We start from the raw sequence: 18,283 nt of genomic DNA, 5'->3' as shown, positions 1-18,283 counted from the left end.
ACGAAGTACAGAGGGTCTGCACTACCCTTAGCCAGCTTTGAGCCACACTGAACAGGAAAAATAAACTACCGAGGCCATTTAATCACACAAGAAAAACAATAGAGGGGACAAACCAATACGGTCAGTGACAGATTGTGGCTGTCCTGTACCTTATCCCTGCCGCATCCTGCATCACGAAGAGAAGAATGGGGCCCCAGTGACCAAAGTGTGGTGGCCTCCAGCGGCAGCCCAGAGTGGGAACACTAAACCCACTCCAGTAGTACCAGTCACCTGTAAACAGGGACTAGGGACCTTTGAGAACAAAATCCCCCCAAAATATAAAAATGTACTCACCGGTAATTCTATTTCTCATAGCCCGTAGTGGATGCTGGGGACTCCGTAAGGACCACGGGGATTAGCGGCTCCGCAGGAGACTGGGCACAACTATAAAGAAAGCTTTTAAACTACTGGTGTGCACTGGCTCCTCCCACTAAGACCCTCCTCCAGACCTCAGTTAGGATACTGTGCCCGGAAGAGCTGACACAAGTAGGAAGGATTTTGAATCCTGGGTAACTCATACCAGCCACACCGTATAACTCGTGATACAATACCCAGTTACCAGCATGATAACAACTGAGCCTCTCAACAGATTGCTTAACTAAAGGGTTATTGTTGAGCTATAACGATATACAAGTATTGCAGACAATCCGCACTTGGGATGGGCGCCCAGCATCCACTACGGACTATTAGAAATAGAATTACCGGTGAGTAAATTCTTATTTTCTCTAACGTCCTAAGTGGATGCTGGGGACTCCGTAAGGACCATGGGGATTATACCAAAGCTCCCAAACGGGCGGGAGAGTGCGGATGACTCTGCAGCACCGAATGAGAGAACTCATGGTCCTCCTCAGCCAGGGTATCAAATTTGTAGAATTTAGCAAACGTGTTTGCCCCTGACCAAGTAGCAGCTCGGCAAAGTTGAAGAGCCGAGACCCCTCGGGCAGCCGCCCAAGAAGAGCCCACCTTCCTCGTGGAATGGGCATTTACTGATTTAGGATGCGGCAGTCCAGCCGCAGAATGTGCAAGCTGAATCGTACTACAGATCCAGCGAGCAATAGTCTGCTTAGAAGCAGGTGCACCCAACTTGTTGGGCGCATACAGGATAAAAAGCGAGTCAGTCTTCCTGACTCCAGCTGTCCTGGAAACATAAATTTTTAGGGCCCTGACTACATCCAACAACTTGGAAGCCTCCAAGTCATTCGTAGCCGCAGGCACCACGATAGGTTGGTTCAGATGAAAAGCGGATACCACTTTGGGGAGAAACTGGGGACGAGTCCTCAATTCTGCCCTATCCATATGGAAAATCAGATAAGGGCTTTTACATGACAAAGCCGCCAATTCTGAAACACGCCTGGCCGAAGCCAAGGCCAACAACATGATCACTTTCCACGTGAGATATTTTAAATCCACGGTTTTCAGTGGCTCAAACCAATGTGACTTTAGGAAATCCAACACCACGTTGAGATCCCAAGGTGCCACTGGAGGCACAAAAGGGGGCTGAATATGCAGCACTCCCTTAACAAAAGTCTGAACTACAGGTAGTGAAGCCAATTCACTCTGGAAGAAAATCGATAGAGCCGAAATCTGGACCTTAATGGAACCCAATTTAAGGCCCATAGTCACCCATGACTGTAGGAAGTGCAGGAACCGGCCCAGCTGAAATTCTTCCGTTGGGGCCTTCCTGGCCTCACACCACGCAACATATCGCCATATGCGGTGATAATGGTTTGCGGTTACTTCTTTCCTAGCTTTTATCAGGGTAGGAATGACTTCCTCCGGAATGCCCTTTTCCTTCAGGATCCGGTGTTCAACCGCCATGCCGTCAAACGCAGCCGCGGTAAGTCTTGGAACAGACAGGGCCCCTGCTGCAGCAGGTCCTGTCTGAGCGGTAGAGGCCATGGGTCCTCTGACATCATTTCTTGAAGTTCCGGATACCACGCTCTTCCTGGCCAATCCGGAACAATGAGTATAGTTCTTACTCCTCTTCTCCTTATTATCCTCAGTACCTTTGGTATGAGAGGAAGAGGAGGGAACACAAACCGATCGGTACACCCACGGTGTTACCAGAGCGTCCACAGCTATCGCCTGCGGGTCTCTTGACCTGGCGCAATATTTTTCTAGCTTTTTGTTTAGGCGGGACGCCATCATGTCCACCTGTGGTTTTTCCCACTGGTTTACAATCATTTGAAAGACTTCTGGATGAAGTCCCCACTCTCCCGGGTGGAGGTCGTGCCTGCTGAGGAAGTCTGCTTCCCAGTTGTCCACTCCCGGAATGAACACTGCTGACAGTGCTAACACGTGATTTTCCGCCAATCGGAGAATCCTTGTGGCTTCTGCCATTGCCGTCCTGCTTCTTGTGCCGCCCTGTCGATTTACATGGGCGACTGCCGTGATGTTGTCTGACTGGATCAGTACCGGCTGGTTTTGAAGCAGGGGTTTTGCCTGACTTAGGGCATTGTAAATGGCCCTTAGTTCCAGAATATTTATGTGCAGGGAAGTCTGACTTGACCATAGTCCTTGGAAGTTTCTTCCCTGTGTGACTGCTCCCCAGCCTCGAAGGCTGGCATCCGTGGTCACCAGGACCCAGTCCTGTAGGCCCTCTTGAAGATGAGCACTCTGCAGCCACCACAGCAGAGACACCCTTGTCCTTGGAGACAGGGTTATCAGACGATGCATCTGAAGATGCGATCCGGACCACTTGTCCAACAGGTCCCACTGAAAAGTTCTTGCATGAAACCTGCCGAATGGAATAGCTTCGTAGGAAGCTACCATTTTTCCCAGGATCCGCGTGCAGTGATGCACCGACACCTGTTTTGGTTTTAGGAGGCCTCTGACTAGAGATGACAGCTCCTTGGCCTTCTCCTCCGGGAGAAACACTTTTCTCTGTTCTGTGTCCAGAACCATCCCTAGGAACAGCAGGCGTGTCGTAGGGACCAGCTGTGACTTTGGAATGTTTAGAATCCAGCCGTGCTGTTGTAGCACTTCCCGAGAGTGCTACCCCTACCAACTACTGCTCTCTGGACCTCGCCTTTATCAGGAGATCGTCCAAGTACGGGATAATTAAAACTCCCTTCCTTCGAAGGAGTATCATCATTTCCGCCATTACCTTGGTAAAGACCCTCGGAGCCGTGGAGAGACCGAACGGCAACGTCTGGAATTGGTAATGACAATCTTGTACCACAAACCTGAGGTACTCCTGGTGAGGATGGTAAATGGGGACATGTAGGTAAGCATCCTTGATGTCCAGCGATACCATGTAATCTCCCTCGTCCAGGCTTGCAATAACCGCCCTGAGCGATTCCATCTTGAACTTGAATTTTTTAACATGTGTTCAAGGATTTCAAATTTAAAATGGGTCTCACCGAACCGTCCGGTTTCGGTACCAGAAACATTGTGGAATAGTAACCCCTTCCTTGTTGAAGTAGGGGCACCTTTACTTTCTCCTTCACCCACTAGGGGCCACTGGAGCGTAGTTACAATGGGGAAATAGTAGGCAGTAATTGGGAGCTGGCACTTTAAAATTCTCACACTGTGGCTAGCTCCTCCCCTACTATCTCCCCTCCAAGCCAGTCTTAGTTAGTGCCCGAGGGAGCTGGTTCACTTGGGTTTAGCTGAAGAATTTTTTCTTTTTTCTTTATTATTTTCTTTTTTCTTTCTTACATGCACAGACTGGCAGCTCTGCCACTGCCAGTCTGCACCGCGGGAGCTGCCGGCGGGGTCCCATCGCAGCTGCCTGCGGCTCGGGATGGGCCCCGGCTGAGGGAGACACAGCTCTCCTGAGCTGGCCGGACACCGCTGCGTGCGGCGCGTGTCGGGGCCGCTCCACCAGCAGAAGACTCCGGTAGCATGGCAGCGGTGAGTATAAATGGTTGGACACCGCTGCGTGCGGCGTGTGTCGGGGCTGCTCCACCAGCACAGCTGGGCAGCAGTAAGTATATGCGGCCGGACACCGCTGCGTGCGGCGCGGGTCGGGGCCGCTCCACCAAGAACAGCAGCAGTGGTGAGTAAGCTGTACTTTATTTGAGGTGGCTGTTTTCAATGCACTTTTTTATTGGAACTGTACAACCCACTTCAGAAGGGCTCTCTGGGGCGGTAATGTACTGAGTGGTATAGCAGCCCCCCCCCTCCGTTCCCCCCGCTCTCTGGCGGCTGTGGCTCACCTCCCCGCTCCCCCCGCACGGGATCACTGCTCAGCGCGACTCACAGAGCCGGCACAGGGATCCCGCTGGGGCGCAAAGCAATTTTTACATTTGGCGCCTTGTACGGAGGGAGCGGAGCTAAGTCGCGCTCTGTATAGCGGGCTCAGCGCTCCCTGCTCCCCGGCGGCGAATCGCGCTCTGTACAGCGCAACACTCCCCGGCGGCGGCTCGCAGATACAGGGCTCTGCTAGCTCTGTATAGCGGGCTCAGCGCTCCCCGGCGGTGACTCGCAGGTCCAGCGGAGGGTACAGGCGCTTCCTGCTTCGGTAGATAGTTTTTCAATAAGGCGCCATAACCGGGGGGCGGAGCTAACTCACGCTCTGTACAGCGGGCTCAGCGCTCTCTGCTCCCCGGCCACTGTTATAGTGTAGTGGCCATTTATCATGAGTTTAACAGCACTAATCCAGTTATCCACTATATAGATTTTATCTCACAGCCCAGAGGAATTTCACTCTGGCGGCCATTTCCTCCCTGCAGGGGAAACCTCTGCCACATCCAGGTACAGACCTGGGTTCATATTTGCAGTCTCCCCTATAGTGGGCTAATCTTGCATACTCAGAGACAAACTCCTATAGCCTAGTGGGCTAATCTTGCAAATAGATAAAAGTCCCATGTATATTGGATGTTCGGTTATAAGAGTTAACATAGCTCCGCCTTGCCACATAACATTTCTCCCCGGCTTTTATCACTGGCTAACCGCCATTTTGGGTGACCATCGGAGCCTCCGAAAAGTAGCGGGGACATCTGAACACAGGGACCAGGGTTGGGATCCCAACAAAAACCTAATTTAAAGCTCCTATTCTGTCATTGCAGGTTATAGTGCAGACATTACATAGGGCCACGCATCTTTAACCCACCTTTTCTCCTTTCGTTCATATCACCTGGACAGTCAGAGAAATGCCTGTTAGGTGGGGATTGTGCGGGGCAGCCATCTCTTCAGCCCTCAACGCAGGGCGGGGTGTTGCCTTCCCTTTATTATTCCTTGGTATCACTAGTTACTAATGCTATTTGTAATTTGGGGAATGTGTGTAAGGCATCAGACAAATAGCGCTGTGGCTCAGTACGCTAGTAGCGGGTATCTGAACAGGGGTTTGAATCCAAAAAAAAAAAAAAAACACAACAACTTTAAGGGGAGCTCCTATAGCCTAGGGCTAAGACTCCTGTCCCACAGCGCAGCGCTACTGGTTCAGGTCTCCGCTGCTCCAGAAAGTTTATTTGAATCGTGTCGGTCACACATTATAGTGCAGACATTACACAGGGCTGTGTTTATTTATCCCACCTTTTCTCCTTTCGTTTGTCTCACCTGGGATAGTCAAAGAATTCCCTCTTAGGGGTGAAGTATGCGGTTGAGCCATCTACTTAACCCTCCACGCACCTGCAGGACACTTCTGTTTGAATAGCTCAGATTATGCAGGTAATGTCACTGTTAACCAGAGACCTTGTACGTCATTTTACCTCTCCAGGTTTCTAAAGGAACCTTGCTAACCTTCCAGGTTACAATACTGATGATGTCTGTTTTCTGTGGAGTCTGAACCAGTGTCTCAGAATATCCAGGTGCATTATACAGCAGTTCGTCTGATACTGCAGGTAAAGGAGGCGGACACGTCAAGTCCATCAGGGTTCGACGGCGATGACGAAATAACAGCGACTGGTCCAGTTTCGGATGAGCTGGGCAGGCTCCGGTAGACACCCGAATACACAATTTCAGGTATCAAACAATGTTCGTTTTCCTATCCTTTCCCCGCAGACGGCAGGAAATGGTATCAGTACCTCTCCAGGGTATACCCCTCGATGTATCGCCAGTCCAACAAGCTGCTGTTTTCCTGAGGCAACTTTGCTCAGGGATCCATCGAAGACACATATACGGCAGCGGGGTTCTACCTTGTCCGGAGCAGGTAGGTTGTGGAACAATTGTCCTCTAGGTTACAGGATGTTTTGCATCAGAATCAATTGATACTTTGGTACGGGTCAGAATAACGATTCTGCTTTATGCTCTTTGGAGGTCTCCACGTCTGCAGACTCGGAACCTGCATTTTCGCTTGGGCTGTCTTAACCCGACGACCTCTGGGGCTGCGACTGACAGGTGAACATGAAATCCTACGGGGCAGATGGTTCAGAGGAAGGAACTTTCTGCGGGATTTCTTGAACCATTGGAGGTAAGTCCACTTTGCTTTCTCCTACTACTGCCCCAGCTCCAAGACAGACCTTTGCCGGTCTTTCCTTTAGAGTTTTACCGTGCCCTTTCAAGCTTTCGACTCCACACGGGCGATATCTCCGTCGCCAGGGGATCTCAGGGTAAAAAGCTGAAGCAGAGGTTCAACATCCACGGTCCAGTCTGACTTTACATCATCCTATACACACACTACAGGTCAGACTTTCCTACCACCTGGAGGGTCCCAGGGTAGGCGCATGTCGGTGGGAGAAGGCTTGGGCGGTTACAGACTAGATTTTGGAGTACAACCGTCTCAGGAGTCCCTCGGCAGGGGTCGGCCGATTTACTATGACGAGAGTCATACTGCAGGCGGCGCTCCATATGCTTCTAACCGCAAAGGGTGTTGATCCCTGTTTTTCACATCATTTGAATCGGGACAGTTCTGAGGCCTTTGTTTTCTTTTCACGTTCCGAAGCCAGTTGGCTCGGCCAGGCCTATTCTGGCCTTAGAATCCTTTCAGTCTGTGATTGCTAGTTTGAACAGGAAGGAGTTTTTCGTGTCCCTTGTCTTCAGGGATGCCTGTTTATGGATTTCCGTTGGGTTTTTACTCATCGGGCTTTTCTCAGATTCGCATTACAGGATTCTCATTTTCACTGTAAGTCCTTTCCTTTCGGTCTCTCTTCCGCTCCCACAGGGTTCAGGAAGATCACAGAACAACAACTCTTTTTCAAGGGCAGGAGGTGACGTTGGTTCCCTAATGGGACAATCTACTGCTACTATCCCACTCTGTACATTACGTGGTTTCTGAATATCCGGAGGATCCAGGAGCTTCTGGTTCGACACAGATCCAATTTATGCTCCTCGTAGACGTTTTCTCAACACGGTCCGTCAGAGGATTTTTCCTTCCTCGACATCAGGTACTCTATTTCTTCAGTCAAGTTGCGACGCAATGAGTGGTCGCCTACATTCCCCTCTGAGCGGGGGACAACAATCTTCTTTCCAGGTCAAGCCGCCAGGTCAGACTCCCGGGTGAGGGGACATTTCCTGGAGTTTTGTCAGCTGGTCCGCTGTTGGCGGAGATTTCGGATCGACCTCAGGGCGTTCTGACTGACTCTTTAACCCTTTACTACTCCTCGGACGTGCGCTCTGGCGGCAGTAGCCGAGGGTGCCCTCAGGGCTCCTGGGAGTTTCTGGTTATTCTATCCTGCCTCCTTTTCCATTTCTACCTCACTTTCGGTAACACAGGTTGGGAATATGCGTGCTAGTCCTCTCGGTGGCTCGGGTTGGGCCACCCATGACTTGAAGATACGGCTACACCTGTTGTCAGTAGAGGAGCCTTGGCTCCTACCTCGACTGGACTGTCTACTTCAACAGGGTCTTTTTCTTTGTTCAATCTTACACTGGTTTCATTTAACCGTGTGACTGTTCACGAGACCTCAGAAGGAGGAGTTCTCTAGTTCGGTTAGGCCTACTAGGCCCCGATTTCAAAAGTCTGTTACCTCTTCTCGCTTTTGCCACTTTTGGAAAACTGTATGGGACATAATAAAGGATAAAAGGGGTTTTCCCCTTCTTTCAGTTACCATTCAGCCGTCATCTTTGGTTTCTCTGGGAGGTTTTGCTCCGCTGCGCTTCAAACCACATTGACCTGAATTTTAGGTCTCTGCCTTTTTCGGTTTTCTTCCAAAAGAGATTAGCCTGGCGGCCGTAAGTTCGGGCTCTCTTTCAGGGAGTTCTCTATTGGCAACTCCCCCGGCTGAGCTTCGGCCTCAGCGGTCGTTTCTTCCACAGGGGATGTCCGTTTTTCATATAAATCCGACACTAGTGTTTCAGTCCTCTTTGACTGTTGTCAGGGCTCGCCGACTCTCTCTACAGAGGTCTTAGGCTATTCGACAAAAGGTTTTTCTTCTTTGTTCTGTACGATGCTCCCGTACTAAATAGCCGGGGTCCCAGCATATGCTGGGCTGTTGGATACATCTGACCATCAGACAGTCTTCTTGGCGGTTGCTCGGGAGCCTCCGTTTTCCATTTCAGCGCACTTTACGCGCGTTGTGGGACCTTCGTGGGCAGCTGCCCGTGGGGTCTCCATGAATACTTTGTCGGGCGGCTACTTGGTCGGACCGACATTCGTTCTGTCAAATTCTACAAGTTTGACACTTTTGCGGCCTCTGCATCACAGTGTGGCCGAGCGGTTTTACAGGACTTTCAGCGCTCTCCCACCCGTTTTGGGAGCTCTGGGACGTCCCCATTGTAACTACGCTCCAGTGGCCCCTAGTGGATGAAGGAGAAATCAGGATTTTGGTACTTACCGATAAATCCCTTTCTCCGATTCCACAGGGGCCACTGGACGCCCGCCCAGCGCTGTTCCTTCTTGTTTTTGGCTTAACGGTTTGCAGATCACCATATGACTGCTTGTTGAGTTCGGGCTAGCCGGTTGTTTGTTAGGTTCTGTTCCAGGTTTGGTTTGTGTTATCCTGGTTTACGGGGCTTCATTAACCTCCTCTACCTTACGGTTTGTTTATTCCAGCTCTCCTCGGGCACAGTTTTACGTAGACTGGCTTGGAGGGGAGATAGTAGGGGAGGAGCTAGCCAGTGTGAGAATTTTAAAGTGCCAGCTCCCAATTACTGCCTACTATTTCCCCATTGTAACTACGCTCCAGTGGCCCCTGTGGAATCGGAGAAAGGGATTTATCGGTAAGTACCAAAATCCTGATATCACTTGTTGTGAATACAGCTTTTGAATTGCCTGTAACACTGCCTCCCTGCCTGAGGGAGTGGTTGGCAAGGCAGATTTGAGGAAACGGCGGGGGGGGAGGGGGAAGACGTCTCGAATTCCAGTTTGTACCCCTGAGATACTATTTGAAGGATCCAGGGATCCACCCGTGAGCGAGCCCACTGATTGCTGAAATGCTTGAGACGGGCCCCCACCGTGCCTGGCTCTGCCTGTGGAGCCCCAGCGTCATGCTGTGGACTTAGAAGAAGCGGGGGAGGACTTTTGCTCCTGGGAACTGGCTGTATGCTGCAGCTTTTTCCCTCTACCTGTGGGCAGAAAGGACGCGCCTTTAACCCGCTTGCCCCTATTGGGCCGAAAGGACTGTACCTGATAATACGGTGCTTTCTTTGGTTGTGAGGGAACATGGGGCAAAAATGTAGACTTCCCAGCAGAGAGACCATCCCCGAACAATTCCTCACCCTTATAAGGCAGAACTTCCATGTGTCGTTTGGAATCTGCATCACCTGTCCACTGCAGAGTCCATAACCCTCTCCTGGCAGAAATGGACATTGCACTAATTTTGGATGCCAGCCGGCAAATATCCCTCATGTATAAAAGTGCGTCTTTTATATGCTCTACGTTCAGCAAAATAGTGTCCCTGTCTAGGGTATCTATATTTTCTGACAGGGAATCTGACCACGCAGCAGCAGCGCTGCACATCCAGGCTGAAGCTATAGCCGGTCTCAGTATCACACCTGTGTGAGTATATATAGATTTCAGGATAGCCTCCTGCTTTCTATCAGCAGATTCCTTCAGGGCAGCCGTATCCGGAGACTGTAGTGCCACCTTCTTTGACAAGCGTGTGAGCGCTTTATCCACCCTAGGGGATGTTTCCCAGCGTGACCTATCCTCTGGCGGGAAAGGGTACGCCATTAGTAATCTCTTAGAAATTACCATCTTTTTATCAGGGGAAGCCCACGCTTCTTCACACACTTCATTTAACTCTTCAGATGGAGGAAAAGCTACTGGTAGTTTTTTCTCTCCAAACATTATACCCTTTTTTGTGGTACCGGGGGTAACATCAGAAATGTGCAACACATTCTTCATTGCCTCAATCATGTAACGTGTGGCCCTACTGGAAGTTACATTAGTCTCTTCGTCGTCGACACTGGAGTCAGTATCCGTGTCGACATCTGTGTCAACCATCTGAGGTAGCGGGCGTTTTAGAGCCCCTGATGGTTTTTGAGACGCCTGGGCAGGCACAGGCTGAGAAGCCGGCTGTCCCACATTAGGTATGTCGTCAAACCTTTTATGTAAGGAGTCGACACTATCACGTAATTCCTTCCACAGCACCATCCACTCAGGTGTCGACCCCGCAGGGGGTGACATCACATTTACAGGCATCTGCTCCGCCTCCACATAAGCCTCCTCATCAAACATGTCGACACAGCCGTACCGACACACCGCAAACACACAGGGAATGCTCTGACAGAGGACAGGACCCCACAAAGCCCTTTGGGGAGACGGGAGACAGAGTATGCCAGCACACACCAGAGCGCTATATAACACTGGGATCCCACTATCAATGAGTGTTTTCCCTATAGCTGCTTATATATATATATATATATATATATATATATATATATATATATATATATATATATATATATATATATATATATTATATATATATATATATATATTACATATATATATATTACATATATATATATATTACATATATATATATTACATATATATATATTACATATATATATATATATATTACATATATATATATATTACATATATATATATATATATTACATATATATATATATTACATATATATATATATATATATATTACATATATATATATTACATATATATATATATATTACATATATATATATATATTACATATATATATATATATATATTACATATATATATATACACATATACATATATATATATATATATATATATATATAAAATATATATGTATATGTAATATATATATATATATATATATATATATATATATATATATATATATATATATATATATATATATATATATATCTATACTGCGCCTAAATTTAGTGCCCCCCCTCTCTTTTTTACCCTTCAGTAGTATTCTCAGACTGCAGGGGAGAGCCAGGGAGCTTCCTTCCAGCGGAACTCTGAGGGAAAAATGGCGCCAGTGTGCTGAGGGAGAAGCCCCGCCCCCTTTTCGGCGGACTTTCTCCCGCTTTTTCTGTGATACTGGCAGGGGTAATTTTACATCTATATAGCCTCTGGGACTATATATGATGTATATTTTGCTAGCCAAGGTGTTATTTATTGCCCTCAGGGCGACCCCCCCCCAGCGCCCTGCACCCATCAGTGACCGAAGTATAAGGTGTACATGAGGAGCAATGGCGCACAGTTGCAGTGCTGTGCGCTACCTTGGTGAAGACTGAAGTCTTCTGCCGCCGATTTTCCGGACCTTCTTCGTGCTTCTGGCTCTGTAAGGGGGACGGCGGCGCGGCTCCGGGAACGAACACCATGGTCGGGTCCTGCGGTCGATCCCTCTGGAGCTAATGGTGTCCAGTAGCCTAAGAAGCCCAAACTACCACCTGTTAGGTAGGTTCGCTTCTTCTCCCCTTAGTCCCTCGCTGCAGTGAGTCTGTTGCCAGCAGATCTCACTGAAAATAAAAAACCTAAATATACTTTCTTTCTAGGTGCTCAGGAGAGCCCCTAGTGTGCATCCAGCTCGGCCGGGCACAAGAATCTAACTGAGGTCTGGAGGAGGGTCTTAGTGGGAGGAGCCAGTGCACACCAGTAGTCTAAAAGCTTTCTTTATAGTTGTGCCCAGTCTCCTGCGGAGCCGCTAATCCCCGTGGTCCTTACGGAGTCCCCAGCATCCACTTAGGACGGTAGAGAAATAAAAATCTAAGGAGAAAGAAACACTGTCCGTACTCCACAGGCACAAAACTAAAACTGAGTTGATGGCTGGGCAGGAAGGAGATGGGAGGCAGTTTGTTTGATAGATTCCGTGCCAAACTCCACTACCACACACCTATAACCCCACAAGTAACAGCGCAGCGTCCCCCAGATGGAGGACAGAGAAAGATTAACGGTACATTCACTAATTTAGTAGCACACTTTCATTCAATTTTCTAGGTGTTCCACAGTGTCTCTTTAGCAAACACAGATTCTAAGCAGCTTCTCCAATTACACAGCAGGAAAATATTTAGCAGCTACAAGTACTCAGCTTTCACATTACCACAATGTGGGGTGACAAGTTATCCAGGCATATTGAGGCCCCTGAAGCTTAATACATATGACATTTCCCAATTACCTTGCTGGAGCTGTGGTAGCAGGCTGCTGTCCATAGGTAGGGTATGCAGGCTGGGCTCCATAAGCAGATGGCGTTGCATATGAAGCTTGGGTTGCGGTGGTGGTTGCAGCAATACTACTATCATAACCTGCTGTTCCATAGCCTTGTATGGGCTGGCTATAGGCCTGAGGTGCTGCTGGAGCAGTATAACCAGCTTGAAAAATAAATAAAAAGCAAGTCATTCATTTAGGTAGCAGTCTTCGATGCATAAACAAATCAAAATGGGGATTTTTCTTTTTTTAATACTCTATTTGAAATTTCTAGGAATTGTGTATCTCACCAACCACGTGCATAAGACTCCCCCTGAAGGTTATAGTAAGGTAGTAACTTTGCAGCATTCACTGAAATTTGCAGTTACCACATAATTGTAAACTTATCTTATTGTATAAAATAAGTAATTGTTAGATGACCCAACGTTTGATTAAGCCAGACATAGGATCTATCATGTTCATTCTAACAGTGGGAGAATTATACGGTTCATGCTAGGATGTTTTAGCAGGTCGCCCTGCTCTTTTAACAGTGCCCTGCTAGAACAGACTGCCCTATGCCATGCAACCATAGGATGCAGTGTCCCCCAGGTGGGAAAAGTTGCGGATGACAATGACCTCTGTAATATCCTTATGTCTATCCCATGCATGTTTAAATTGCTCTACTGTATTAGCCTCTACCACCTCTGATGGGAGGCTATTACACTTGACCACTACCCTTTCCGTGAATCAATTATTCATCACATTCCCCCTGAACCTACCTCCCTCCAGTTTCAGTGCATGTCCTTGTGTTCTAACACTTCTCTTCATTTGAAGAATGTTTCTTTCCTGGACTTTGTTTAAAACCCTTGATGTATTGGAAAGTTTCTATCATGTCCCCCCTTTCTCTTCTCCAAACTATACATACTGAGATCTTTTAGTCTTTCTGGGTGTGATGTAGGCCATGCACCATTTTAGTTGCCCTTCTTTGTACAGTTTCTAATGTATTAATATCCTTCTGAAGATTTGGCCTACAGAATTGAATACAGTATTCTAGATGAGGCCGTACCAATGACCTATACAGTGACATTACTACTTTCTGCTGCGGATTCCTCTCCCTATGCAGCCAACATCTGGCTAGCCTTCCTCATTGCTTTGTTACATTGCTTAACTGCCTTTAAGTCACCTGAAATAGTGACTCCTAGATACCTTTCCTCCTCATTAGTTTCCAGGATAGTGTCATTAATACCATATTTAGCTTTTGGATTTTAAACCAAAGTGCATGATCTAGGAATTTTTTGGTATTAAAAACCAATTGCCATGCAATTGACCATTCCTCTAGTCTACCTAGATCAATCATTTGTTTTACCCCTCGTGTGTCTGCCCTGTTCCATACCTTTGGGTCATCTGCAAAAGTGCATACTTTCCCTTTAATACCATTTGCAATGTCACTAAAAGATATTAAAAAGCACTGGTCCAAGTACAGATCCCAGGTGCACTCCACAGGTAACATTGCCCTCCTGTGAACGCACTTCATTTAAGACAACTGTTTATCCTGCAACAAAGTTCTTTTCCATTCAATCATCTTCGTATCAAATACCAAACTTTTGAGTTTATTTAGCAGTCTGCGATGTGGGACAGTGTCAAAAGCCTTACTTAAAATAAGAATTTACTTACCGATAATTCTATTTCTCATAGTCCGTAGTGGATGCTGGGAACTCCGAAAGGACCATGGGTAATAGCGGCTCCGCAGGAGACTGGGCACAAAAGTAAAAGCTTTAGGACAAGCTGGTGTGCACTGGCTCCTCCCCCTATGACCCTCCTCCAAGCCCCAGTTAGGATACTGTGCCCGGACGAGCTTACACAATAAGGAAGGATTTTGAATCCCGGGTAAGACTCATACCAGCCACACCAATCACACCGTACAACCTGTGATCTGAACCCAGTTAACAGCATGATAACAGAGGAGCCTCTGAAAAGATGGCTCACAACAATAATAACCCGATTTTTGTAACTATGTACAAGTATTGCAGACAATCCGCACTTGGGATGGGCGCCCAGCATCCACTACGGACTATGAGAAATAGAATTATCGGTAAGTAAATTCTTATTTTCTCTGACGTCCTAGTGGATGCTGGGAACTCCGAAAGGACCATGGGGATTATACCAAAGCTCCCAAACGGGCGGGAGAGTGCGGATGACTCTGCAGCACCGAATGAGAGAACTCCAGGTCCTCCTCAGCCAGGGTATCAAATTTGTAGAATTTAGCAAACGTGTTTGCCCCTGACCAAGTAGCTGCTCGGCAAAGTTGTAAAGCCGAGACCCCTCGGGCAGCCGCCCAAGATGAGCCCACCTTCCTTGTGGAATGGGCTTTTACAGATTTTGGCTGTGGCAGGCCTGCCACAGAATGTGCAAGCTGAATTGTACTACAAATCCAACGAGCAATAGTCTGCTTAGAAGCAGGAGCACCCAGCTTGTTGGGTGCATACAGGATAAACAGCGAGTCAGATTTTCTGACTCCAGCCGTCCTGGAAACATTTTCAGGGCCCTGACTACATCCAGCAACTTGGAATCCTCCAAGTCCCTAGTAGCCGCAGGTACCACCATAGACTGGTTTAAGTGAAACGCTGAAACCACCTTAGGGAGAAAATGAGGACGAGTCCTCAATTCTGCCCTGTCCGTATTCTGAGACACGCCTGGCTGAAGCCAGGGCTAACAGCATTACCACTTTCCATGTGAGATATTTTAAGTCCACAGTGGTGAGTGGTTCAAACCAATGTGATTTTAGGAACCCCAAAACTACATTGAGATCCCAAGGTGCCACTGGAGGCACAAAAGGAGGCTGTATATGCAGTACCCCCTTGACAAACGTCTGAACTTCAGGGACTGAAGCTAGTTCTTTCTGGAAGAAAATCGACAGGGCCGAAATTTGAACCTTAATGGACCCTAATTTTAGGCCCATAGACAGTCCTGTTTGCAGGAAATGCAGGAAACGACCCAGTTGAAATTCCTCTGTAGGGGCCTTCCTGGCCTCACACCACGCAACATATTTACGCCAAATACGGTGATAATGTTGCACAGTTACATCCTTCCTGGCTTTGATCAGGGTAGGGAGGACTTCATCCGGAATGCCTTTTTCCTTCAGGATCCGGCGTTCAACCGCCATGCCGTCAAATGCAGCCGCGGTAAGTCTTGGAATAGACAGGGTCCCTGCTGGAGCAGGTCCTTTCTTAGAGGTAGAGGCCACGGGTCCTCCGTGAGCATCTCTTGTAGTTCCGGGTACCAAGTCCTTCTTGGCCAATCCGGAGCCACGAGTATAGATCTTACTCCTCTCCTTCTTATGATTCTCAGTACCTTGGGTATGAGAGGCAGAGGAGGGAACACATACACTGACTGGTACACCCACGGTGTTACCAGAGCGTCCACAGCTATTGCCTGAGGGTCCCTTGACCTGGCGCAATATCTGTCTAGTTTTTTGTTGAGGCGGGACGCCATCATGTCCACCTTTGGTTTTTCCCAACGGTTCACAATCATGTGGAAGACTTCTGGGTGAAGTCCCCACTCCCCCGGGTGGAGGTCGTGTCTGCTGAGGAAGTCTGCTTCCCAGTTGTCCACTCCCGGAATGAACACTGCTGACAGTGCTATCACATGATTTTCCGCCCAGCGAAGAATCCTTGCAACTTCCGTCATTGCCCTCCTGCTTCTTGTGCCGCCCTGTCTGTTTACGTGGGCGACTGCCGTGATGTTGTCCGACTGGATCAACACCGGCTGACCCTGAAGCAGAGGCCTTGCTTAACTTAGGGCATAGTAAATGGCCCTTAGTTCCAGGATATTTATGTGAAATGATGTTTCCATGCTTGACCACAAGCCCTGGAAATTTTTTTCCCTGTGTGACTGCTCCCCAGCCTCTCAGGCTGGCATCCGTGGTCACCAGGACCCAGTCCTGAATGCCGAATCTGCAGCCCTCTAGAAGATGAGCACTCTGCAACCACCACAGGAGAGACACCCTTGTCCTTGGAGACAGGGTTATCCGCTGATGCATCTGAAGATGCGATCCGGACCATTTGTCCAGCAGATCCCACTGAAAAGTTCTTGCGTGGAATCTGCCGAATGGAATCGCTTCGTAAGAAGCCACCATTTTTCCCAGGACCCTTGTGCATTGATGCACTGACACTTGGCCTGGTTTTAGGAGGTTCCTGACTAGCTCGGATAACTCCCTGGCTTTCTCCTCCGGGAGAAACACCTTTTTCTGGACTGTGTCCAGAATCATCCCTAGGAACAGCAGACGTGTCGTCGGAATCAGCTGCGATTTTGGAATATTTAGAATCCACCCGTGCTGTCGTAGTACTACTTGAGATAGTGCTACTCCGACCTCTAACTGTTCCCTGGACCTTGCCCTTATCAGGAGATCGTCCAAGTAAGGGATAATTAAGACGCCTTTTCTTCGAAGAAGAATCATCATTTCGGCCATTACCTTGGTAAAGACCCGGGGTGCCGTGGACAATCCAAACGGCAGCGTCTGAAACTGATAATGACAGTTCTGTACCACGAACCTGAGGTACCCTTGGTGAGAAGGGCAAATTGGGACATGGAGGTAAGCATCCTTGATGTCCAGAGACACCATATAGTCCCCTTCTTCCAGGTTCGCTATCACTGCTCTGAGTGACTCCATCTTGAATTTGAACCTTTGTATGTAAGTGTTAAAGGATTTCAGATTTAAAATAGGTCTCACCGAGCCGTCCGGCTTCGGTACCACAAACAGCGTGGAATAATACCCCTTTCCCTGTTGTAGGAGGGGTACCTTGATTATCACCTGCTGGGAATACAGCTTGTGAATGGCTTCCAATACCGCCTCCCTGTCGGAGGGAGACGTTGGTAAAGCAGACTTCAGGAACCGGCGAGGGGGAGACGTCTCGAATTCCAATTTGTACCCCTGAGATACTACCTGCAGGATCCAGGGGTCCACTTGCGAGTGAGCCCACTGCACGCTGAAATTCTTGAGACGGGCCCCCACCGTGCCCGAGTCCGCTTGTAAGGCCCCAGCGTCATGCTGAGGACTTGGCAGAAGCGGGGGAGGGCTTCTGATCCTGGGAAAAGGCTGCCTGCTGCAGTCTTTTTCCCCTTCCTCTGCCCCGGGGCAGATATGAGTGGCCTTTTGCCCGCTTGCCCTTATGGGGACGAAAGGACTGAGCCTGAAAAGATGGTGTCTTTTTCTGCTGAGAGGTGACCTGGGGTAAAAAGGTGGATTTCCCAGCCGTTGCCGTGGCCACCAGGTCCGATAGACCGACCCCAAATAACTCCTCCCCTTTATACGGCAATACTTCCATATGCCGTTTGGAATCCGCATCACCTGACCACTGTCGCGTCCATAACCCTCTTCTGGCAGAAATGGACAGCGCACTTACTCTTGATGCCAGAGTGCAAATATCCCTCTGTGCATCTCGCATATATAGAAATGCATCCTTTAAATGCTCTATAGTCAATAATATACTGTCCCTGTCCAGGGTATCAATATTTTCAGTCAGGGAATCCGACCAAGCCACCCCAGCACTGCACATCCAGGCTGAGGCGATTGCTGGTCGCAGTATAATACCAGTATGTGTGTATATACTTTTAAGGATATTTTCCAGCTTCCTATCAGCTGGTTCCTTGAGGGCGGCCGTATCAGGAGACGGTAACGCCACTTGTTTTGATAAGCGTGTGAGCGCCTTATCTACTCTAGGGGGTGTTTCCCAACGCGCCCTAACCTCTGGCGGGAAAGGGTATAATGCCAATAATTTTTTAGAAATTAGCAGTTTTTTTATCGGGGGAAACCCACGCTTCATCACAC

General features: G+C 48.4%; 1 protein-coding gene across 4 annotated transcripts in view; it reads right to left on the bottom strand.

Annotated features, from left to right (window-relative positions):
• Positions 1-18,283, bottom strand: part of EWSR1 (EWS RNA binding protein 1) — a 150,442-nt gene that overhangs the window by 99,524 nt on the left and 32,635 nt on the right. For all 4 annotated transcript variants that reach the window (XM_063913331.1, XM_063913332.1, XM_063913333.1 and 1 more), the window contains exon 5: positions 12,449-12,641. In XM_063913331.1, the coding sequence (XP_063769401.1) occupies positions 12,449-12,641 (193 nt within the window). The remainder of the gene's footprint in view (positions 1-12,448; positions 12,642-18,283) is intronic.

The sequence above is a fragment of the Pseudophryne corroboree genome, chromosome 1 (assembly GCF_028390025.1).
Source record: "Pseudophryne corroboree isolate aPseCor3 chromosome 1, aPseCor3.hap2, whole genome shotgun sequence".
Taxonomy (NCBI): Eukaryota; Metazoa; Chordata; class Amphibia; order Anura; family Myobatrachidae; genus Pseudophryne; species Pseudophryne corroboree.
This window is presented reverse-complemented; position numbering and strand designations above follow the sequence as displayed.